Consider the following 25,723-nt stretch of genomic DNA (forward strand, 5'->3'; position numbering starts at 1 on the left):
GAGAATAACTTATTGTGGATGTCTGCGATAACATTATCCCCAGGAGCTACTAAGGCCACTGCTTCAATTGCAGAAATAGCACAATCAACCATGTTAGTTATATATATCATAGTGGCTTCATTTGCTATCACCTTGGGCCATTTTAATCTTCGCTCGTCATTGCTTAACAGGGGAGTTGCGTTATGTGTCTCATTCGGATTTTTTGGACCTACATTCCACCACCTATGCGACACGCAAAGGGGGTTGTGATCACTTTCAACCCGGGGCCTGATTATCATGTCAACAACCCCGTTCCACAGCTGGAGACTACACAATATATAGTCAATTCGGCTCCTGTTAATACCATTATCAAAGGTAAAACTGCCCTTCTTATCCCCGGGCGTCCTACCATTGAGGGCTCTTAGACCATGTTCCAAACATATTCCGTTTAATAGGAGAATCTCCTTAGTCCATCGCTTCACAGGTTGTAAGTCTAAAGTAGGCACTCCCCATAAATTATCCTCTTCACACTCAATAAGGGCGTTTGTACAGGACAATGGTTCAAAGGTCCTATTTAGGTCCCCGACCAATATCTTTAAGTTACCCTGGGAATTAACCTCCATATCATCGGACAACAACTCAATTGTAGATAGATTGACTTCTTTACCACCCCTCACATAAACATTATATAAATCTATTGGTTCACCATTTACAACAAAGAGTCTAAGGGCTTGTAAATCACAATTTCCCTTATCTATGATTTTTATGTCAGTAAACAAACCCTGTCTAACCCACACAGTTAGGCCACCTTTTGGTCTCCCTCTTCCCCCTTTAGTGGCAGGTATATAGTAATTCAAGTAACCTAAGCAAAATAATGGATCACATGCCCAGGTTTCTTGAAAACAACAAATGTCAAAACCACTTATAAAATCCACCCAAATTTGGGAGTCCAACTTGCTAGCCAGTCCGGCGATATTCCAGGACAACAAGGTACCAATATCTACATTTGCCCCGTCCCAAGATTTAACAAGTGGAGATTCATGGGACGACATCAATATCCCCGTTAGGTTTGCCAACCCTTCTGGGTTATCTACTTGGACCACAGCTAGATCATCTATTACAGGGTGTATGACATTCGGTTTTGCCGTTAATACTCTAAGACCACAATCCTTGACCACACACCCGGCCTCGTTGCTATTTTCTTTGATGTCTGTGGCAATAATATCACCACAGACATCACCTAGCTCCTCTACTCCCTTTACAAGTCCACCTATATTGTCGGTACCAGTATGTCAGTAACCCCACCCTGGGTCCTGCCATCCTACATGGGGATTATTGTATGCATGTGGGGTACAATTGGAATTGACATAAGGAGGCGGTAAAGTAGTCACTGGCCATTGGGCCTTTACGGGTGCTATTGGCTCGTTGAATAAGCTTGTGGTTACACTTGTTGATCTGGGGTAAAAAAAGGTGAGGTCCACAATACCAATACCGCCCTTATTCGTTCCCCATCCTTGCCTTGTTATCCATCCCACCACCCTAGGATCTTGAAAATTGACCACTATACAGTCTCCCCCCAGGGTTTTAGGTGTATAACCCATCCAGTCTATTCTCCTTGCCCCTATTATTAACCCATCAATGTCACCCGGCAAAGGACGATTTTCTTTCAACCAGTGCATGGTCTTATTTTTAAGCATCTGGAAATTTTCCCTTTGCCCCGCGGGTAAAGATGGTACGTTGATGAGAACTGCCACGTAGGGGAAGGAGTCTGGAGTAAGATTAATCGGGGGTTTTCTATGAGGTGGCTTTTGCAAGGGCGTTGGGATAGGTTTAGGAGCAAGGGGAGGAAGTTGGGGGACTGGTTTCTGCACCAGGTTATTATTAACAAAGGGTGCTGTGGTGGCTTTAGCAGCCAACTGATTGACACTGTCCCTATTTCCTACCCCCGTGATGTTAGGAGGTTTGCATGTATTGGTAATTGTGCTCACAAGAGCTGAAGCTTTACCCACTTGTTGGCATGAAGTAGCCACAACATTAACAACGGCTGGTTGATTTTGGGGCCGGGGTAATGGAGGCTGTGCAGAATGTGTTGAGTTGGACTGTGATGATTCAGGACCTGAAATAACTTTCTCGATCCTAACTGGTGGATTTGTGATGACTTTAGCTGGATGTTTATTTTGTTTGGAGGGTAAAGGTGAGCCATTTCTTGTATTTTTGCCCTTATCCTGTGTATGGGGAATATTTGAAACCTGGGAATTTGAACCTAACTCCAACCTACTCTTTTTGATCAGGGATTTAGTAGAATAGAAATTATCTAGAGTTGATTGCTCAAAGTGGTTTAACCTATCTATGAGTTTTGTAATTCTATCCTCAATGGGAGTAAGTACCAGTCTAAACATTTTTTCCAATTCTGGAAGCACATTTGCCAATAGAACAACATTATCATTACTTGATTCTTTTGGAACAGAACAGGAATTGTCCACATTATATTGGATATCCTGGGAAGTAGGAATAGTTGGTGTATCACATCCTGTTCTTTGCGCTGGTTCTTTGACTGGATTCCCACTGCTCACAAGTTTGTGTAGCTTCCTGATTTTTGGTAGTGGTTGGACCGTTTTTTTACATCTTTTTACAGTAACTGGACATTTCCTTTTAGCCCCAGTCTTAGAATTAAACGATACCACGTGAGATCCCGCATCAGTATGCAAAGGTATATCAGATATACTACCGCTGGTATTGTTTAAGACTGCTATGGCAGTCTCGGAAGATTTATCCCCTGAGGCCTCAGAGAGTTTATTAGTAATCGGAATGCTCACTGATGATAGAGGGGTTACCAAAGTGGGATAGACTACAGTTGGAAACTTGTCCGTAGAGTTCTTAAGTATTTCAATAGAAAGCCTGCGCTCGGCACGCTTCTCTGCCAAAGTAAGTTCCTTGTCTATTACGAGTGAGCGATTAAAAAAGAATTTATCTAAAGGACCGATGGCCAAGGGGCCAGACTCCGTGGGAAGAGACGATAAATGGCTGGCAACGGGACTTGTGTTTACAGCGGTTGCCATTATGACAGCGAAACAGTACAAGAAAAGCTTCGTCACTTACTATGGTAAATGGAGTTTCACACTGACCAGGGGTGGTGGCCCAGCCCGGCCTCCTGCGGCCCCGGACGGCCACAGACGGTCCCGCCCTTGTCCCGGGCTTCTCCCGGCGCGCTCCCGCACGCTCCCGCGTAGCGGGGGTGGCTCCGTCCTTAAGTAACAGCACTATCAGTACGTGATAGGCGGTGGGGCGTGGCCAGCGGGGAGAGCAGCCCAGGTGTTGCAGGTTGGGCGCGCAGGGGCTCCTGGATACTGGAGTCCCTGCCTGTGCTCGCAGCCCCGCTGGTCAGCTTGCCTTTCCCCGCGCTCCTCCTCGGCAAACAGCAAGCAAACAGCAGACAAACAGCAGTCACCAGCAGCTGATGGCGCGCTGCGGGACCCGCGAAGCGGGTCCGGCGAGGTGCTGGTCGGCTCGTGGAGAAGGTCCGTTTCCCACAAAGGGCAGGCAAGAGACCACGCCCCTTCACAATCCGCAGAGGGCAGGTATCAGCAAAAGCAGCTTCCAAGGGTATTAAAGTTGAATGTGGGTGAGCTCATTGTTTTTTTACTGGTGTCTCCATACCTCAAGATTAAAAACGACAGAGCTGAGCAGCGGACCCTACTTCTCTTGTCCACTGACATGTTTTGGCGCTCAAATATTCCCCCTGTGGGGTTGGGAGCCTTCCTTAGGAATATACGGTAAAAAAGGGGGTGGTGATGGACGGAGCATCTGAATCAATCAAACACTCACACCCAGTCAAAAGATCTGGGTTTAATCCATCACCGTTTTTTAGCCCACTCTGCTACCCCAGTTCAGACATGGCTATATGCAAATCAGTCTGACCCTGTGCCTCATGGGAACAGTCCAGCCCGAACTGCCAAGCCATGTCTTCCCTGGACCGGAACCAAGCTTCCGAGGACCGGTTTCTGGCATTCCAGCCGTCTTCAGCCCGGCTTGCTTGAATCCAGTGGCAAAGTGAGCAAGGGACTCACGTCTGAGCATACCCTGCCACACTTATGGCGGCCAAAAGCGGTACAAAAGAGGGTGGTGATGGACGGAGCATCTGAATCAATCAAACACTCACACCCAGTCAAAAGATCTGGGTTGAATCCATCACCGTTTTTTAGCCCACTCTGCCACCCCAGTTCAGACATGGCTATATGCAAATCAGTCTGACCCTGTGCCTCATGGGAACATCATCGTCGAGACGCGGTCTTGAGGGCTGGCCAGGTTTACAGACGGGTGCCTGGCGTCGTGGGCGATGTGCCAAATACGCCGTCACCCCCCTCCCGCAGTCTATGGGGTGATATTTTCTCTCCTTCCAAGTGCATCTAATTTTTGAGTCTCTGATTCTGAGACCAGAAGGGTTGTGCCTCCCGTTTTTTGATCGGTGAAGCCACCTTTTCAGTGCACTCCGACAGATATTTTTACTTTCACTTCCCTTGGTAGGGTGGGCCTTAGCGTGCCCATACCGCCGGGGTATAATCACTCTAGGTCCTGACGAATGCCAGGTTAACTACACCAACATTGGCAGAAACATGTTGACCGCTCACGTAATGTTATTGGAAACAGGCCATCCAATTTAGTTGACCTTGTTTACCAACACATTTTTTAATATGCCCTTGGTGATCAACCATTAAATCAATTTTTGATACACACAAGCCATTTTTAAGTCACCACATCACTCTATCCACGTAAATCTATCACCTAGCCTTCACATCTTCACATTACCCGCTCCGCAGTAAATCTGGCATTGAAGCACACTGGGGTGACATTCGGTCACACCCAGTGGGGCCCGATGATGAAGCATGTCACCGACTAGGTCGGTGAGTGAGGGCTTTCTAAACACACCTAATTGGTGTTGTTGATTTCTTGTGCTCAGCTACCTTTTAGTTTTTGATCAAGTAGCACTCTTTTGTTGTTATTTTTTTTTCCTCATGGGAACAGTCCAGCCCGAACTGCCAAGCCATGTCTTCCCTGGACCGGAAATAAGCTTCCGAGGGCCGGTTTCTGGCATTCCAGCCGTCTTCAGCCCGGCTTGCTTGAATCCAGTGGCAAAGTGAGCAAGGGACTCACGTCTGAGCATACCCTGCCACACTTATTAGGAATATAGGTATCTCACAAACATTGTGAAATAATCACTGCTTCAAAGGGCATGTTCACCAGCCTGAGAATGGTGGCTTGTGGGGCTACTGGGCAAATTTGTGTAAGGCCACTCCTTGAATCTACCTTGCAAAGTAGTATTGGCGAAGCGATTAGGACTTATGCCATGTTTCACAGGCCAAATCACAGTGATCGTACCCTGCACTATGACATAGGCTATGCCCACGCTGCAAAGCCACACTCACAGATGTCTGGGTGTAGCTGGCAGTAGTGCATAGATCACGAACCACTCATCCAACAGGAAAGCATCTCCTTCCTTGCTACCCGCACCAATATGGCCGTGAAAGTGAGGCAGTGATGATAAGGTCCCATAGTTCTCTGTGGCCCCATCTTTGTTGCATCCTGTCGGGAAAAGCCATGCTGTTGAGGCTCAGCCTGGATCTTCTGTGCTGCTGCAAGTGTCTCCGACAACCACTCTATTTATTTCTGAAGTACGAACGCTTATATAAAAAACTGTATTTTGGATCGTTTTACTTTGGCGCCTTTATTCTATATTATTAGCGCTTAAGGTACAGTTACCTGCATGCTTTTTGACATCTTTCATGTCAGGGCTTACTTCTTTACACCAGTCTATGAGCTGTACCTAGCAGAACCACTGTACTTTATCCGGAGCCCCACCTACATGCCGAGCGCCGATTACTCACATTTATATTACATTTCAATCCTTGTAATCCCATGAATACTAGGCTACAGTTATAAACCTCACCTTTACCGACCCCCATTCACATCCCAAGCCCGATTCACTCGCGCTAATGTGACATTTTAATGCAGTCAGTCTCACTGTACAGGAGCCTCTGTTATGGAGCCCCCTCTATTAAAACTCTATTGCCCCAAATACCCTGCAACTAAGCACATTATTATGACCACTCCTCCCCCAGAAGTGGCTACCTCAAGTCAACATTTTGAGAGCGTCTCCTGACCTTTCGCTCTCTCACTTTTCCCAAATTGCCGAACACCGATCAGAACAGACTGCTTTACATCTTTTCAATCATATTTTCCTTAATAAGAGTAATATTTCACTACTTACAACATGGTTCAAACTGGCCACAAGGGTGTAACATCCAAACAATAGCACCCTCATTGAAAGAGAAAACATCTAAACTGTTTGCTTATCCAGTTTCAGTGAAAGGTGATGTTCTGGGCTTTTTACAACTAGAGGGGTTCAAGCTGTTTTTCTAATGGAAGGGCAATATTGTACCTCTTGTGCTGCAGCAGGACCACCGCAACTGAGAATGGTGATGTCTGGGGACATGCCCAGGTTACTAAATTCCCGTAAGTACATCATAAATTGTGCATTGTTATCCAAAAAAAACAAGGTTATCCGTCATATTTTCATAATTTTTCATGTTTTATGAATGTCTACCATTAGGACAGGGTCACAATCCGAATCAAAAAGATAATCCATTCGCTCGATTGTAACTTTACTACTAATGTTAATAGAGAAACAATCCCTTGGCAACCATATCACTTACTTGTGGGTTCATCCATCCAGTCTTATTCTCATATCAATACATATGTGGCCCAACACCAAGAATGATTTTTTTTTTTTAAATATTGTAATGTTTTGTATACAAATGTAATTGTATTCTTTCTGATATTAGCATGATTAACCTTTAATTAATTACACATACAATCACAAAAAGACTTGTTTTTAAACGAACATCATTTGCATAATAGTGTATAGATGCATATTATATATCAGACACCCTTCCCCATAGGACTGTAATGAGAAGAGACACTTTATATATTTCCTTAAAACAAAACTTCCAATAACACAATCCATACTGTTTCAACAAACATACTTCATTCAGCCATCATACAATCACCTGTATGTATGTATGTATGCCCCCTGGAGCACCCCTCCTTGCCCCCTGTCATGGCTGGCTCTAGGCTGGTGTGACCAACTTAATTATGATTTAAAAGCACCTGCTGCACCTGTATTCACCATTTAAAAAAAAATGCTATCTCTATCCTCTTAATACAAATTGCAGCACTGAGTATATGTGTTTTTGATACCAACAATCTGTTTCTTTTATCATACTTTGTTCACTATTTACAGGACACATATGATGCTATAACGATATAGTGCTCCAGCTTATAATACATTTAGTTCCAGTGTCACTATATCGCTTGAATAGCAGTTCTTAAAATTCTCTCTCCAATCTGCGTGCGTTTCAGCGATACAGCCATGGGCGTCCGCAGGGGGGGGGGGGGGCAAGGAGGGGCGCTAGCCCCCCCCTGGAGCACCCCTCCTTGCCCCCTGTCATGGCTGGCTCTAGGCTGGTGTGACCAACTTAATTATGATTTAAAAGCACCTGCTGCACGTTCCTTTCCTCCTGCAATTACGGGGCCTCACAAAAATGTCAAGATAACTCCTGTGATTAATGTTCTTCCTAGCCAGAGATCAGAGCTTTGTGTAGTTGAGTTTTTGAAGTATGTGAAGGTAGTACAGAGGGTTAATATGCCTGCTGCAAAGAACGTGTACCAAGTAGATTAAAGAGTGCATTTAATGTAAATAAATCAGCAGGTTACTGCTTTTAAAAGAGCCATCCTTTTCTTACTTGCAATTTATAACTTAAAGTCCTAATATAAAATAGTGAGGTAATAACTTTCATCATAGAAGTGCATACACTCTGCGAAGTATAGAACATTGATTAATGTTGCAAAAAGGGTTAATTTGGGTAGAAATGGAGTCTTATTATTAAAGAAAACTCCCAACTATGCTGTTTCTTTTTCAACTCTGAGTTTTTGCTTCTCCACACCAAGCACTCCTAAACTATACTGCCTACCAGTATGGATGACATGTGACTCCTACACTTTTAGGGGCACATCATCCATGGCCACTGATAATTATCACTGGCTGTGTGTAGCGTTAAAAAAACTAACGCCACATATCACCGGATTCTATCGCCCGGTGAGCGCACTATCAGCAAGGCGCATCGCGCAGGCGATAGAAATCCAAGCAAACGCGGTGGAAAGAGTCAAAATCGCCAGAATTCCAGCGATAGAAAACCGCGGTAGGAAAAATCGAATCTATAATGGGAGACGTGGACTCAGCATTACAATCCATCTCCCATTATAGATATGGCTTAGTAAGGAAAATAGCAGGCGTTACAAAGCGGCGAAAAACCCGGTTTGCGCTGATTATAATATTGCTATGTGTGTTAGCGATACACTTGAAAATAGAGAGAATCAGGGTTAGTGATGATATCCCATGTTGTTTCACTGGGCACACCTCCCTTGCATCTCATTAGCGATGCAATGTTGAAAACAGCGCTAATCCCATTGAACACGCGTTAGTGTGCTCTTGTAAATAAAGCAATATTTTTATCGTCGCATTTCATCCGAAAACGGACGCAAACGTGGCGATAAAAATATCGCTAGGCTTTGATAATATGCCCCTTTGTCCTTTGACTTATGTAACATTTCCTATACACTGATTTACACAAGTATGATTGATTGTCTGCGTAATGTGTGTGTGTGATGCAAAGTGCTCTGACATACTTTAATGGTATGAGTAGCGCTATATAACGAATTTAATGCATCTGATAGAGAGTGGTTATGGACTCTTGGTCACTGTTAAAGGGTGCTAGTGAGAGAATCCGTGGTGGAAGTGGTCATTGGGGGCGCCAACTATCATTTTCGCACTGGGTGCCACCAGCGCTAAAGCTGGCACTGCCCCCTGGGGACGCCCATGCCACTATGCATTACACATGGTGCTCCAGCCACGGTTCCTCTCCAGCTCGCCCTGTCTGTTCTATTCTGAAGCTCCTCTGCATTTCAGGGCTCAGTAGGACAAGACGCGGGCTTCATTCTCCTGCACCGTCCCTTTGGCACTCTCTTCTAGGTGAACTCCTGTGTATCTCATCGCACGTCACATCTAGGCAACACCTGGAGACTCTACTCTTTTCTAGATCCTTCTGAGTACCCTCTGCCCCCTCCCCTTCTATCTTATAATTTAGTCAGAAGCGCCAGGAGACCTCGGACTTTATAGCACGCTCTGACACATACCAAGATTGAGGCAAAGTCTTTTCAAATAATTATTGGATTATAGTGATGGACTGCCTAGAACAGTTGCTGTTAAGTAAATTACTAAGCAGAAAGAATAGTCACATTTGAATAAAAGAGTAGCATCTGCCTCTTGCTCTGGTGTTGTTTTTGTCCTCGGGCTGCTCCCCGCCCAGTCTCACCTCTCTGAGAGCCAGTGCCCCCTTTGACTCTCTACGTGTTGCCCACCCCTTCCCTGCCTCTTTTCCAGGTTCACACCTTGGTGCTTTCACACTTAACGTCACCTCCAGCTCGCATTTTCAGAGAGGGCCCAGGGCTCCCTATCATCGACATGAGGAGGAGGAAGAGAGAGGGGGGACAGAGGAAAACTTGGTGGGGTCGGGGACACGGATACGGTGGGGGTGAGAGTGAAAGAGGAGGGGGTAGAGAAAGAGAGAGAGAAGCAGTGGGAAAAGAGCGACTGAGAAGTAGGGAGGAAGGAAGATGAGAGAGCAAGTGGAGGGGTAGTGGGGGGTCTGGGTGGGGGAGAGCAGCTTCAGAGTAGTGAGACCTGTGTTCTAACTCTGCCAGTAAAGACAGCGGGTTCAAAGAAGAAAGAACCAGGCCAGACAGAGTAGGTCCAGGCAGTGTGCACGGAGGCAGGCTCGGTGGGTCCGGAAGAGGGACAGGGCAAGCAGAACAGCTCCAGAGAAGGGTGAGCAGAACCGGACCAGGGCGAGCCGATCGGACCAGCAGATCCTCCCTGAACAGGGAGAAGGCGCGATACACAATCAGAATGTAGTGTTCAGCTTTTGTGGTGCCAGGGGGTAACTTGAGAGTTCAGGGTGGGTGTGGGTTTTAAGGTGTCAGGGAGTCATTTTAAGGTTCACAGTGGGTTAGGGATTGGGGTGCCAGGTGGATAATTTTAGGGTGGGTATGGGTTTTGGGGTACCAGGGGAGTCATTTTAGGGTTCAGGGCGGGTACGGGGTTTGGGGTGCAAGGGGGACAATTTTAGGGGTCAGGGCGATATGGGTTATGGGGTGCCAGGGGGGTAATTTTAGGGTTCAGTGGGTATGAGTTTTGGGGTGCCAGGGGGACAATGGGGTCAGGGTGGGTATGGGTTATGCCAAGGGGTCATTTTAGGGTTCAGGGCAGGTATGAGTTTTGGGGGTAGGGGTAATTTTAAGGTTCAGGGTGGGTATGGGTTTTGGGGTGTTAATGGGTAATTTTAGGGTTCAGGGTGGGTATGGGTTTTGGGGTGCCAGGGGCGTAATTTTAGGATTCAGGGAGGGTATGAGGTTTGGTGGGGTGGGGTAATTTTAGGGTTTTAGGGTTCAGGGTGGGTATGAGTTTTGGGGTGCTAGGGGGTAAGAGATGGATGTGGCAAAGCAACCCTATGGTGTATGAGATCATATGCAGCCTGCTTCCTGCCCCCCATGGCTCCTCCTGCGCCCTAGTGTTTCTTGTGCCTCACCTGGCACACATCATGTTGGAGGATGGTGATGACGTTAACATTTTGCCCCCCCCTGGAAAAATTTCTGCGGACGCCCATGGATACAGCTTTGTCTTCTTCAGGGCAGCCACAACAAACACAAATAAAGCAAACACTTCACACAGCCACGTTCACAAATCAGCGAGGAGTACTGGAAAAACTGATGGACAGAAAACATCCAGGGGTCGGTATCTGATATTAAAATGCTGTTGAAATCCAATTAAAGTGGAAAATGGGGGCTCTCGTCCAAAGTCTGTTTAATCTTTGAATTTACTCAGGCTAACACCCCCAGGTCGGGAGGGGAGGGGGGTGATGCTACAGTTTATGTGATGTCTCTGCTACGGGCTTTTTGTTTAATGTCACCTCAATCCGACAGCAGCCTCGCGTATCTCCTCTTGTCTCCTTCCCAGCACGCCATGTTTACTAGAAATGGACTTGAGGAATCTCTGCTGTATGCAAGATAGTGTCTTAGCTCTAGCTATATCTGCAGGTCTGCTAAGCTACGTAAGTAGAAATCGAATGTACAGGTGCGACATCCAAAGCAGAACTGAAACCAGAAGCAGCAGCGTCAGAGCATGCATTTGAAGGGGCGTAGTAGTAAGATAAAGGAGCCAGCCAGGGAGGGCGCATCAGTGTAGCACTGGTTTCGATCAGTGTCCAGGTTATTGGGGTTGAAGCAGCCATAGTTGTTGTGAAGTCAGGCAACATAGCCTCTTTCACAGATTGAACCTATTTAAAGGAAGAATCTACTCAGGGGTACTTATTCATTTGCAGCTCCGGAGTGGGTTCGAAAGAGGTGGACCGTTAAGAACTTTTTCTCTTCTTACCTTGGCTCGATGGCTATCACCTATGCTCATTATGGTCTCTTTTATCCTGTGTGTGTTGTTAAGATGGCGAATGCATCTGAGAACGAGTAGGAGTTCTTATTTGAGTTCTTCTAGAGGGCAAATGGGAATGACTTGCGTGAAGCCCCCGTTAGTTTGGTTTCCCTCCCCTCAATGGCACTGGGATTTATCACAGCCCAAAGATCGCACGACCATGCATCATGTGATGTTCCCTGGCCACATAAATGGTCAATAACAGGGAGCATAAAGCTTAAATCCAGATAATCTTAGTAGTGCACATTGTCCAAAATATTGAAAAGTACTGGCAAAAACATTGAAGAAAAATATGAATGTGCAACAACAAAAACTACCTGGATTGTCCATCTGTGGAGAAAAGAAGCTGGTGTCACAGGTGTGTGTGTGTGTGGCAATTATGTAGTGTACAGACAAAAAAATGAAAAAAAAAATGAAAAAAAAAATGAAAAGGGAGATCTCCTCACAATCCGTTAGGGGACGAGGAGAGAAACAATTGTTACAACTGACAAGTAGTCCCTAGTTGGCCTAAAGATAAGGCAGAGAGGGAGGTTCCTCAGTTAGATTGACAATGGGGTAAGGGGGAGGGAGGGGGAAGCCAATCAGCCAACAGATGCCATAACCACATGAAAAATAAATCACAAATAATGAGGGAAAATTATAGAGACACAATTCAAAACACAAGGTGTATATACTTGCACAAAATTTTTATTCACAATATACAAAAATTAATATATAATGCCAGTTTAAAAAACATAAAAATGTACTTAGAAATGTACATGGGTACAAAGGAATAATTTAAAAACACAAGAACACAAGTTGTCGACGCAGCGTTTCGGTATCTAGGATTTTGACCTTCATCAGGACAGGGTTTCTTTGAAAGGAGAAGACAAGATCCTCTCTATTCGGTTCTATATAAGTGTTGTGACATCCAACCTTGTGGAGGCACGTTCCCTTGGATGATGTGGTAATTCTTAACAGTTAATCTTCTTGGTGTATCTTTTAGTTCTGATCACCAATGAGATGGTTCAGATGCGAACTCTGTGGAGGCTACCTTCATCAATTGGTAAGTCTCTGTGAGAGCCCTCAAAAGAATTTGGTATTCCTGGTGTACGTGTAGATATTAAACACCGCTGAGGTTGATCAGATGGATCTCTTTGGAGGTTACTTTCATCAATTGGTAATACTCTGTGGGAGTCCTCAGGCGTCCTTATGCCTTTAGGAAGCGAAGTGGGAGAGTGCAGGTAGCCACCGATTGTTCATTGATCACTGGTCATTTCAAGGTATATATCATTTTGAATGTATTTCTTAAAATAGTAGTCCAGAGTCTGGTGTCACGTCGCAGGAAATAACTTGCTGCGGGGGAATGATATATCTCCGCGCTGGGTACGTAGTATCACCAGGCTTAAGAGTGTACTTCGGCCTCCCTGCTACCTCGCGTCTCTCCGTCCACGAATCATGGACGGAGAGACGCGAGGTAGCAGGGAGGCCGAAGTACACTCTTAAGCCTGGTGATACTACGTACCCAGCGCGGAGATATATCATTCCCCCGCAGCAAGTTATTTCCTGCGACGTGACACCAGACTCTGGACTACTATTTTAAGAAATACATTCAAAATGATATATACCTTGAAATGACCAGTGATCAATGAACAATCGGTGGCTACCTGCACTCTCCCACTTCGCTTCCTAAAGGCATAAGGACGCCTGAGGACTCCCACAGAGTATTACTAATTGATGAAAGTAACCTCCAAAGAGATCCATCTGATCAACCTCAGCGGTGTTTAATATCTACACGTACACCAGGAATACCAAATTCTTTTAAGGGCTCTCACAGAGACTTACCAATTGATGAAGGTAGCCTCCACAGAGTTCGCATCTGAACCATCTCATTGGTGATCAGAACTAAAAGATACACCAAGAAGATTAACTGTTAAGAATTACCACATCATCCAAGGGAACGTGCCTCCACAAGGTTGGATGTCACAACACTTATATAGAACCGAATAGAGAGGATCTTGTCTTCTCCTTTCAAAGAAACCCTGTCCTGATGAAGGTCAAAATCCTAGATACCGAAACGCTGCGTCGACAACTTGTGTTCTTGTGTTTTTAAATTATTCCTTTGTACCCATGTACATTTCTAAGTACATTTTTATGTTTTTTAAACTGGCATTATATATTAATTTTTGTATATTGTGAATTAAAATTTTGTGCAAGTATATACACCTTGTGTTTTGAATTGTGTCTCTGTAATTTTCCCTCATTATTTGTGATTTATTTTTCATGTGGTTATGGCATCTGTTGGCTGATTGGCTTCCCTCTCCCTCCCCCTTACCCCATTGTCAATCTAACTGAGGAACCTCCCTCTCTGCCTTATCTTTAGGCCAACTAGGGACTACTTGTCAGTTGTAACAATTATGTAGTGTATACAGCACTTGTGGCACCATCGCACAACACTGGACAAGACTCCAAAAGGTGCCACCTAACACCGGTGACAAGGAATGGCTCAAAATATTTCTGATTCAAGCCGACGCCTGGGACCAAGGTTTAATAAATGTATCTGCAACAGTAAATGACATCCATTCGAAATGAAGTTTCTTTGGCCTGGCACATCAGCTGGTGCCTTCCATTTTAGATTGCCTCTAGAATTATGTAGTGCTAATAATGTTTAACTCCCAATCCCGCAACAAGGTAGAAAAGGTTCTTAACATTGTAGGAAGGCTGGGGGGTAGATCGTCTCCATTCTGTGCCCATGTTAACTTACTCATTAGCACAGAAGAGATATTGCGAATGTACTGAGATAAAATAACTGAGCAATGCACACTGTTTCATCGCTGGAATGAAAATTAGTAAATATTTGACACATATAGGTTAAAGTACACTAACCTTAACTTTCAACGTGGTTTCATATTCCTTAAGCAGGGTTTACAGCAATAATAAGAATTTTTTTTTTTAAGTATCGGGATTAAGCTATTGTCACTTAAACGTAGCTCCTCTCTAGTTAATGTGCTTAAACTTGCGACTAATGGCACACTCCATAAACAAACTTTGAAGTTACCACATTTGCACATAACTGACCTCTGCTCGTTGTTGCTGCTGCTCCATTGCAATGCTGCAGGCCTGTGGGTTAGTCGACATACTCTCCTCTAGCTCCTTGAATCCAGGCGTGTTGGCGATATCTCCGCTTACGAAGCCGACAATATTTTCAATCAATGTATGAAGTCCAAGGGTTTTACTAAGCTCGTAATCGGACTCTTCCAATGAATGAGAGCTGTACAGCACATGTTTGTGTTTTAGCCGAGCCCAGGAGTCGTTGTGATGTTCAGCTTGACCAAGTAAGGGTCCTGAATTTAAAACAAAAACAAGTATAAAATAGCATAATCCTATTATATTAGTCAATTAAATCAAAGTAACAGAAACGCTGTGTTGTAAACTAAAACCATGCACTAAGCAAATCAGACGATTAGGCAAACGCAAGAAGGTATTTTGACCTTGGTGATAATAATCTATCAGAAGAAAATGAACAAAAAAAATCCGGCAGAAGGCACGCATACTTGGAAACCAAAGAGAGCAATGCATGGAAAACATGTAAAGTAAAATCCTCAAACCTGTTTAACCAATGAGTGTGGGCCTATCCTATGCACTATGGTGAAATACCGTTTGCATTAAAAAAATACCATATTTGATGCAGGAAAATAAAAAGATGAAATTGAAAAAATGATTAACTGTCACAATGGATTTCAAACATGGGAGTCATCCTCATGTTCTGATGGTAATCAAAATCCGATGGGTAGAGAAATGAAAGAACCCAGACAAAAAAGGCGAACACACTTTGGTTCATTGGGGTCTCAGCTTGTAAAAGAACACCTCAGAAACAATAGAAAGCTCGTCATAAGTAAGACATTGACCGTGAAACAGAGGAAAGAATTGTGTAAATCCACAACTTCTGAAACATGCCTACTAAACCGGTCAGCATGGGAGTCCTGCAGGACTGATACCTAATCTGCTAAAATTTACATATTACAATAACCAGGCCTCTCTTGGAAGTCTACAAGTCCTTATTCTTCCCAGATTTTGGAAGTACGGTTGTGGGGTCTAAGTGCCAGAGTAAACAACCGAGCGAAAACATCACATCATAGTTTCCAGGGCACTTACAGGAAGGGCAGATTGCCTCTGAGGACACAGTTGCACAGCATTTCCAATAAAAATACTCCTACACACGAAATGAAATGGCATCTATCAGCGTACGTGCTTGCAACAACATAATGCAGGGAAATGCACCGGCAATAGGCCTTGCAGAACACAGTCTTAACCTTTTCAGTGGCAAGATCATGAGGCATTCTGGACAGCAGTAGCCATCTTGGAATTGGAACTCTGTTGCTTGAAAGGGACTATCTACACTTCCGTGCATTGATGTCTTGGTTTCTCATGACAATTTGCTAACTGACTGACCATAGATCTTGAACAATAGTGCAATAGTTAAAACTGCCTCTTTAAACATGCATTCGTGATCATGAGCCAATTTTTGTGCAATTACGACATGCTCAAATTATTATGCCCTCTGATTACTTTTTCATTGTATGTAGAAGGTAAAGATGCAGCTGACAAAGATACAAATATTAAGGATTGTTAACATGAAATTAACTATATGTCTGGGTGTTCCAATACCAGGCAGTCTTGTTGTTGTTGGTCCTGGATCGTCTGATTTTTTAGTTTTTTTACATACATAGACACTATATCACTCTTCCTCAATTCTCCCTGTATGGTACTTCTTTAGCACACACTGGAGCTACATATAACTGATGATAAAGTTAAAACTTTCGCAAAACAGCAGAGGCCTATTTGGTTCAATTTTACATACTCATTGAATGAAAGGTTGGCAATGGTACACATACTAATTGTGAAATAAAGTTTGAGTGAGCCCCTGTTGCACCACAGTGCGGATTTATACCATCCTGGTATTCTATGCAATCCTTGTGTTCTCACATTCCAATAGAGGCATTGGTTTCAGATTTGGAAAAGGTGCTGAGACTCGTTTGGAATCTAATTTGATGTGGAGAAGCACTTGGTGGTTCAAGCCTACAGCTTCTCATGAAGCTCCTTGAGGAACAACAGGCTCATCATGTAGAACAGTAGTGTTAGTTTTGCACTCACCTATGGGAGGGAAAATAAAGTGCAGTGGGTGAACCTTGCAAGAACGAGAAAGTTGGGTGAAGATCAACTTCTTTTCTTCCGGATTTATATCTAGATACTTTTGTGTAGTTCCTATAAACCTATATAGGATCTGCATGTTTAGACAACATACACTGTAGGATTGGTGTCCGAACTGATTTTAGACACCACCACCGGGTGTGTTAGCCTGTATACCAGCTAGCTCACAGTGCCACTAGAAACACCTCTTTTCCAAGGAGAGAATAGATATAGCCTCTTTGACTTTGCCAGGGCTCATACCATAGTAGCGTTTGAATATGTGCAATCCCCTTATGTTCCCACGTTTCCGCAGATCTACATACTGGGGCTGAAGGTAGTGGTAAGCAATAGTTCCAGGGTTAGAATGCACTTTGAGTCTGTGCAAACCTATTAACTTGCATGTTTTAAGGGTTTTCAACAAATCTTTTCCCATACTGAGATGTTGGAAATTTACTCCTGACAATAGCAATCAAAAACCTTCTTCCAGGGTTGGGGAAAACAGTGGTTGGAGGGAAATTGAACTTGCAAACACTCAGATTTTTGCATGAGCAAATCTACATATGCATGTTTGCTCATGCTAAAATGCAGTTCACAAATATTTTCTAGGAGTACTATTTCTTGTCCAACTTCTGTAAATCTATGGGAATTCACGAAAGCCATATAGCTGCACTTAAATGCAAGGACATATACCATGGGTGCACTTTTGAGACTTTCTTTAATAATTGGGCCCCTAGTTTGATCTGGTGATGACCATGACTTTTTGCGTTTAATAAAATTGTGTCTCTCCATTGGCTGGCTTCATTGTGACTAGACAGCATTCTGCTCGTTCACAAGGAGCATATTGGCACAGAAAGTAGTTTTGTTCAGTTCCAGTAACTACTGTGGCAGTGTATGTTGTTTGGAGACTAAAAACAATTTTAGCTTTTGCCAATGTTTGTTATAATGGTTAGGGCCCTGCAGCTCCCTCACCTGTAAGGTTTTACAAAAACCATGCCAAAACAAGTCACACATTGACAAAACTAAAAGGCTGACCACCAATTTCAGACCTACTGACTTTGCCAGTGCTTGTTTATTTTTGTTTCCCATAATCTTATTGAAACTGGTTACACTGATTGTCTATTATGAATATGTTTGGGAAATACTAGCATGCATCAACACATGTTACTAAATGATGCTGCAAAGAAATGGTACCTGCAATTTTACAGTAGTTTAGCGAAATGTTTTATTTCATGCTTTCCTTTTTTTTATCAACATTTTATTTTGAAAGCAAAGAATCATCAATCTTGCTTTCAAGCTGCTGCTAATATTTGCATCAAATCAGAGAGCATTCTGGGAGCATTATACATAGCCTCATATTGCTAAACTTTGAAAACGTGCATATACATTTTTATACTGAGCCCACTGCCAGTAGTGCAGTCAGAACTTACAACATTTACTAAGAGCGTGCACCCTAATAATAAAGGCTTTCAATTAATGAACCATAAGTACAAGTTTGAACAGCATTAACATATGGACAAAAATATTACCTTAACTGCTGACAGTGCCCTTCCCTGATCAATAAAGTGGTGCAGCAAACTGGCAGCCAAAGGGTTTGGGCTGCAGGGGGTTGGGCCTACTTGTCCCGAAGACAAAATGCACATGAAAACTTGTTGCCCTTGACCCCAAACAATATGTCCTGGGCGTCGGGCTATAGGAATTCCACATCCCGGCTTTCTGCCTGCAAAAGCTCAATTTTTTTTCTCAACACCTTTTGGAAAACACAGCTGTTCTGCAAGAGTACCCCGTTTTCATGGAAAGCCTATCTGCCAAAAACCCACTCATCACATCAAGGGACAGTAGTACAGAGACCATGCTAATCAAGTGCCGCTTTGCTGGAATATTAGTTTTTCTTCAGGAGTAGAGGGCTAGGAGGGATCAAGCCTTAGTTCTAGAAGATCAATGAGGCAGAGACATATTAGAGTAACCGGATCTAGTTCAATACAGGATTGAACTAAATTTATACACTAGCTTATCATTTTCAACCTTTTCTTAATGCACAACATTTCTGGTGGGTACTACTACCCATCGAACACTGCTCACATGAATTACTTCCCATACTTGGCTCTTCCAATAACACTGCAGGGACCAATTGCCAACACACCTACTCAAGCGCCGGGGTACCATCGCGGGTGAAGACTCTGCTATTCAAATTAACACTATATAACTCATTCAGGAAAGCATCATTTCACAAGCATGTTTTTGCTGCTTTTTCGCTGCGATCCAGGTGGACCAATATTGTTTTTGACTTTTAACATGACAGAGCATTCCTACGCTAGTAAGGAACAATTTCTTTAGCAAAGTATTTCCAAGAATAGGATTTCTCATTTCAATATATTCTATGCACAGTATTCTATGTGCAAGCAAAGCATTATGTGAGTAATATTTATTGCCTATAGTATTGCATATTATTTTGGGAGAAAGTACTTCTGTCACCATAATTACAATCCATGGTATCTGAACTGATAAAACATTTATGTAGGTTATTTCTTGAGGAAAATAATTGTGTGCAGTATTTTTTTTCTGTCTGGGAATATTCCACCTGTTTACAGCACTGGTAGTTGTAATGTAATTGCATTTATATAGGGCTAACTAACCCTGACGAGGCGTCATAACGCTTTTTCAGCAAGTAGCACACTACTCTGGAGTCCAAAAGGATTAGTGGTAAATAAGTAGATGAAATATGAACTTAATTGGAGCGGTGGATATGTTAGCCGGTTGTTTGGATTGAGAAGAACAAGTTACTTGCCTTCGGTAACGCTTTTTCTGGTAGATACAGTATCTGCCTGTGGATTCCTCACCTTGTGAATATCCCCCTGCGTCAGCAACGTTCGGAAAATTCTTTTGTAGCACGCCGACGTGGACGACGTCACAGGAGCACGGCATCGCGGGCGACTCCAACTGACGTCACTGACTCTTTATTAGGCCTACGTCGGCGTGATGACATCAGTTCTGCCCTTTTTTCCGTGCCTTCGAGGCACCCGGAAGGACCAATGATAGTAGACATATACATATACAATGTACCCAGTACATAATTTCCAAAAATACACACATAGTGTGAAGATAATGCATGAAAAACACCATATATAACATTTATATATATATATATATATATATATATATATATATATATATAAGGTGGCGCTAGGAACGATTTCCTCGGCACCTAAGGCCCTCAGCTGTGGAGTCCCGCAGGGGTCGGCCCTCAGCCCCCTTTTGTTCAACATCTATCTGGCTCCTCTGTTTGCGTTGATTGCCAACTGGGGTGTCAAGGCAATTTCTTATGCCGATGACACCCAGTTGGTATTCCCGTACTCAGAGGTGACACAGGAGTCTTTCTCAAATTTCAAAGGCTGTCTTCAAGACATAGCCCATTGGATGAACACGAACAAATTAAAATTGAACGCCAATAAGACCGAAGTAATCTTCTTTGGCAGAGGTCCCCCTCCCTCCTCTGAACTTTGGTGGCCGATGGAGATGGGCCCAGCCCCCTCACCCAGCCGCACGGCAAAAAATCTCGGAGTGAGGTGGGACGATAGCATGCCTTTTACCTCCCATATCCAACAAGTCGCCGGCTGCTGCCTGAGCAAACTGAGAAATCTCCGAAAAATCCTGAGACTCCTCCCGGAGAGCTGCCGGAAAACGGTTATCCACGCCACTGTCACTTCCCGGCTGGACTACGCCAACGGACTCTACCTAGGCCTACCAAAACACCCGACGCAAAAACTTCAAGTAGCTCAAAATGCGGCTGCGAGACTGTTACTGCGAATCCCCCTCAGGCAATCAGTCTCTCCGCATCTTCGATCGCTACACTGGCTGCCAGTTACCAGCAGAATAAAATTCAAAGCACTTACACTGGCGTACAGATCTCTGTATGGCTCCTGCCCAGTTTACCTGAAAAACCGCCTCCCGAGATATTCCCAAACCCGCACCTTGCGGTCTAACTGCTGTGTTCAACTGACCGTGCCGCGTACGAAAAAGGCTCGACTAGGCGGTCGGACTTTCTCGGCAAACGTCACCTCCTTATGGAATACTTTACCACAAGAAATCCAGCAGGCCCCCTCTGAACCTTGCTTTAAGAAATTCCTAAAAACGTGGCTCTTCACCCAACCCCGCTAGTTCTCTCCTTCCTGTTAGCTCTTTTAGGTCAACTGTGTTCTCTTAGCGCCGGGACACCTCCTAGCGAGGTAGCTGTTCGCGCTGTATAAAATGCAGTATTATATATATATATATATATATATATATATATATATATATATATATATAAACACATCAATGCATTTAAACATTGTCATAAACTAAGATATAGAAGAGTGGACAACGGGGAGGCGGGTGGGCATGTGAGGAATCCGCAGGCAGATACTGTATCCACCAGAAAAATCGTTACCAAAGGTAAGTAACTTGTTATTCTGATGGATACATCTGCCAGTGGATTCCTCACCTTGTGAATAGATTCCCACAGCAGTTCCCACTGCCGGAGGAGGGTGTCCACTCTTCTATACCAGAAAATGTTGAAGGACAGAGCGTGCAAAATGGCCATCCCTCCTCACCTCGCTATCCAAGCAGTAATGCTTTGCAAAAGTGTGGAGGGAGGCCCATGTCGCTGCTCTACAAATGTCCTCTACAGGTACACTTCTAGACAAAGCAGATGTTGAAGACTTTGCTCTAGTAGAATGAGCCCTTATACCCTCTGGAGGTTCCTTACCAGCCACGCTACGCCCTGTAGCAGATTTTGATGCATAGTATGATCCATTTTGAGAGTGTGCGCTTGTGCACAGCTCTTCCTTTTTTGCAGCCAGCAAATCCAACAAAGAGCTGGTCTTCCACTCGATAGTCTTTGGTCCTATCAAGATAAAAGCTCACCACCCTTTTGGGGTCCAGACGGTGAAGACGCTCCTCCTCCTTGGAAGGGTGAGGGGGAGGATAGAAGGTAGGAAGGGTAATGGGCTGTCCTAGATGGAAGGGAGTTACCACCTTAGGCAGAAAAGCAGCCTTGGTCCTAAGAACCATTCGTTCAGCATGAATGGTCAAGAACGGGAGCTTCGTACTAAGAGCTTGAAGCTCACTTACCCTCCTTGCCGAGGTAATTGCGACAAGAAAAACAGTCTTAAAAGACAAAAGTCTCAAAGGACACCTGTGAAGAGGTTCAAACGGAGAACCCATCAAATATGAAAGAACCAAATTCAAATCCCATTGAGGTACAATAAAAGGAGTAGGAGGAAACTTATTTGTTAAACCCTTTAAAAATCTCAATACAACAGGAGATTTAAACAAAGATGGTTGATCTGGTAAACAGATAAAAGCCGATAAAGCTGATAGATATCCCTTTACCGTAGCCACAGCAAAACCTTGCTGCACCAATGAAAGAGCAAATTGAAGTATTTCTGACAAACGAGCTCTCAAAGGATCAACAGAATTCTCCCCACACCAGGATACAAATTTAGACCACCTATAAGAATAGATGGACTTGGTGGTCACGCCTAGCCGATAGAATGACATCCACCACATCAGGTGGGAGAGAAAAGGAAATCAGGTAGCCCCGTTCAATCTCCAGGCATGAAGGTGTAAGGTCTGGAGGTGGGGGTGTAGAATCTGCCCCTGCGACTGCGAGAGGAGGTCTGCCCTGAGAGGGAGACGGAGCGGAGGGCACGAGGATAGCTGGAGAAGATATGTGTACCACACCCTTCTTGGCCAATCCGGGACGACCAATATAACTTAGGCCCGGTCTTGGCGAATCTTCCTCAGAACCCGAGGAATCAAGGGTATGGGAGGAAACGCGTAAAGGAGTTGTGAGTCCCAACTCAACTGAAACGCATCCCCCAAGGCTCCCTGCATCGGAAACTGGAGGCTGCAGAATGACGGGCAGTGAACATTCTCGCGAGTGGCGAACAGGTTCACTTGAGGAGTCCCCCACGTCCGAAAGACATGACGAACTACCTCTGGATGAAGCCTCCACTCGTGGTCGGCTAAGAACTGCCGACTGAGATTGTCTGCATGCACGTTCAGTACACCGGCCAGATGATTTGCCACCAGACAAATCTGATGATCCTGAACCCAGGCCCAGAGACGCAGAGCCTCTCTGCAGAGACACTGCGACCCCACCCCTCCCTGTTTGTTCATATACCACATCGCGGTGGTGTTGTCCGTCAGGACCTGAACGGACCGACCGCGAAGGGAAGGGAGGAAGGCCTTGAGTGCCAGACGTATCGCCCGCAATTCCAGAAGGTTGATGTGAAGCAACCTTTCCTCTGATGACCAAAGACCCTTGATCTCCAGATCCCCCAGATGAGCACCCCACCCTAGAGTGGATGCATCCTTTATCACTGTTGCCACCGAGGGAGGAGTTTAAAAATGCTTGCCTTCCACTCCCCACCAAGACAGATCCGCCGCAGCTTCTATGGAGATCCTCACTGACTCCCCGAGATCCCCTTGGTGTTGATACCACTGCCTGCGAAGGCACCACTGGAGTGCCTTAATGTGCCAGCGTGCATGGTTGACCAACAGAATACAAGAAGCCATCAGGCCGAGCAGACAAAGGACCTTCAGGACTGGAACAACCGCTCCATTGTAAAATAAAGGAATCATTTCCTGTATGTCGTGAATCCTTTGAGGAGGAGGGAATGCGCGACATACAGTTGTGTCCAGTACAGCACCTATGAACAGGTTGCGCTGGGAGGGCACCAGGTGAGATTTGGGTACATTTATCGAAAAACCCAAACTGTGCAACAACTGAGTTGTCTCTTGCAGATGATGGAGCACTATCTCTGGAGATTCTGCTTTGATCAGCCAATCGTCCAGATAAGGGAATACTGGAATCCCTGACCTTCTGAGATGTGCAGCCACCACAGCCATCACCTTGGTGAAGACTCGAGGAGCAGTAGTAAGACCAAACGGTAGAACCGCAAACTGGTAGTGTTGCGATCCCACCGTGAAGAGGAGATACTTTCTGTGCGACTTCAGAATGGGTATATGGAAATAAGCATCCTGCAAGTCGATCGACACCATCCAGTCTTCTTCCAGCAGCGCTTGAAGAACCTGCGCAAGGGTGAGCATCTTGAACTTCTCCTTCTTCAGGTAAAGGTTCAAGATCCTGAGATCAAGGATTGGGCGAAGTCTGCCATCCCTTTTGGGGATCAGGAAATACCGGGAGTAGCATCCCTGACCCCTTTCCTGCTCCGAAACCACCTCTATCGCACCCTTTTTGAACAATGTCTGTACCTCTTCCTGTAGGAGCAACAGGTGGTCCTCCGAGCAAAAACCTTGGCAAGGAGGGTAATTTGGGGGAAACTCCCGAAAGGGAAGAGCATACCCATTCTCTACGAGATTGAGAACCCAGAGATCTGATGTAACCGATTCCCAATCCCGTAGAAAATAAGTAAGCCGACCCCCACAGGACCCGCATGTTCCGGAATGGTGGATCTAGGGCTGCTTTGCTGTTGTAGGTGGGGGTGGGTAGAAGAGGAGGAAGTGGAGGATGAGGTGGCTTGACGTCCACGAGAACGACCCCTTTGTCTGCCTCTGTAGGACCTGTATAAAGGATTTTGCTGCTGCTGTTGTTGCTGGGTCTGCTAATAGGTACGAAAATTAGACCTTCCAGAACCCTTGTATCTTTTGGCAACAGAGCCTCTAGTTTGCAAACCCAAATATCTTGCCGTTGCTCTGCTATCCTTAAACCTTTCCAAGGCAACATCAGCTTTCTTTCTGAAAAGACCTGTGCCATCAAAAGGCAAATCTATCAGAGCAGCCTGAACATCCGCAGATAACTCAGAAGTCTTTAGCCAAGCAGCCCTTCTGGTGGCGATCGAAGACCCCATGATCCTACCCACTGAATCTGCTGTGTCCATACCACTTTGTATGACCTTCCGAGCTGCGGACTGCGTGTCAGATACCACTTCATTAAAGTTCTTTCTATCCTCCTCGGGAAGCTTAGGAGATAGCTCTTTCACCGTATCCATCAAAGCATGGATATATCTGCCCAGCAAACAAGTAGCATTTGTCGATTTTAGGCCCATACTGCCTGACGAAAACACTTTTTTTGCATTCTGATCCTGCTTCTTAGAGTCTTTATCTCCAGGAACCTGGGGAAAAGCACCTGCAGATCTTTTCGAGCAAGCAGCTTGAACCACCAAACTCTCTCGCAAAGGATGAGAGGCTAAGAACTCAGGATCTCCAGGCGCAACTCTGTAGTGCCTTGCCACTGACTTTGAAACTGCAGGAGCAGTAAGAGGTTTACTCCATACCTCCAATATAGGATGAGTAAGAGCCTCAGTAAACGGAAGAAGTGGCTCAACCACAGAAGATGGTGAATGGAGAACTTCAGTAAGAATGTTCGATTTGTACTCCACAGATGGCAAAGTCAAATTTAAATTTAAGAGTTCTGCAGCCTTCTTAATTACCACATGGTAAGGCGCCACATCCTTAGAAGGAGCATCAGATACTGTGGCCAAGCCCCATTCTGGTGAAAATTCTAGACCACTTGCATCATGCAACTCTTCAAAATAATCCTCCTGAAGCTCGCCCTCTTCAATTTCAGCTTCTCCATAATTTTTCTCCTCCAAAAGGCGCTGCGCTCTATGCCTCAACCACTCCATTCGAACCAACGTCGTCGGATCCGGTAACGACTTCGATGGAGCAGGAGCTGGCGTCGAATGAGGAGCTGGAGACGGAGCCGCCTTCGAATGTGAAGCTGCACCCGGCGTCGAACCTCGATTTGAATCTCGAGGTCGCTCCGGAGCCAGTGAAGCCGTGCACGGAGTCGATGACCTCAAAGGCACTGATAGAAGCCATGGCGGAGTCGGCATAGGCATAAACGGCAGGAAAGGAGCCGGAGCATAAGCCTGCGGCACACCCAGATTATAAGCTAATGGACCCATGGGACCAGCCGGCGCACCAGTAGGGTACATTGCTCTCGCATATACGCCATACATGGCGTTTGGAAAATGC

General features: G+C 44.9%; 1 protein-coding gene across 6 annotated transcripts in view; it reads right to left on the reverse strand.

The window, feature by feature from the left end:
• Nucleotides 1-25,723, reverse strand: part of HERC1 (HECT and RLD domain containing E3 ubiquitin protein ligase family member 1) — a 2,088,313-nt gene that overhangs the window by 1,616,220 nt on the left and 446,370 nt on the right. For all 6 annotated transcript variants that reach the window (XM_078685198.1, XM_078685199.1, XM_078685195.1 and 3 more), the window contains exon 26: nt 14,633-14,898. In XM_078685198.1, coding sequence (XP_078541324.1) covers nt 14,633-14,898 — 266 coding nt within the window. The remainder of the gene's footprint in view (nt 1-14,632; nt 14,899-25,723) is intronic.

The sequence above is a fragment of the Lissotriton helveticus genome, chromosome 3_2, assembly GCF_964261635.1.
Source record: "Lissotriton helveticus chromosome 3_2, aLisHel1.1, whole genome shotgun sequence".
NCBI classification, from domain to species: Eukaryota; Metazoa; Chordata; class Amphibia; order Caudata; family Salamandridae; genus Lissotriton; species Lissotriton helveticus.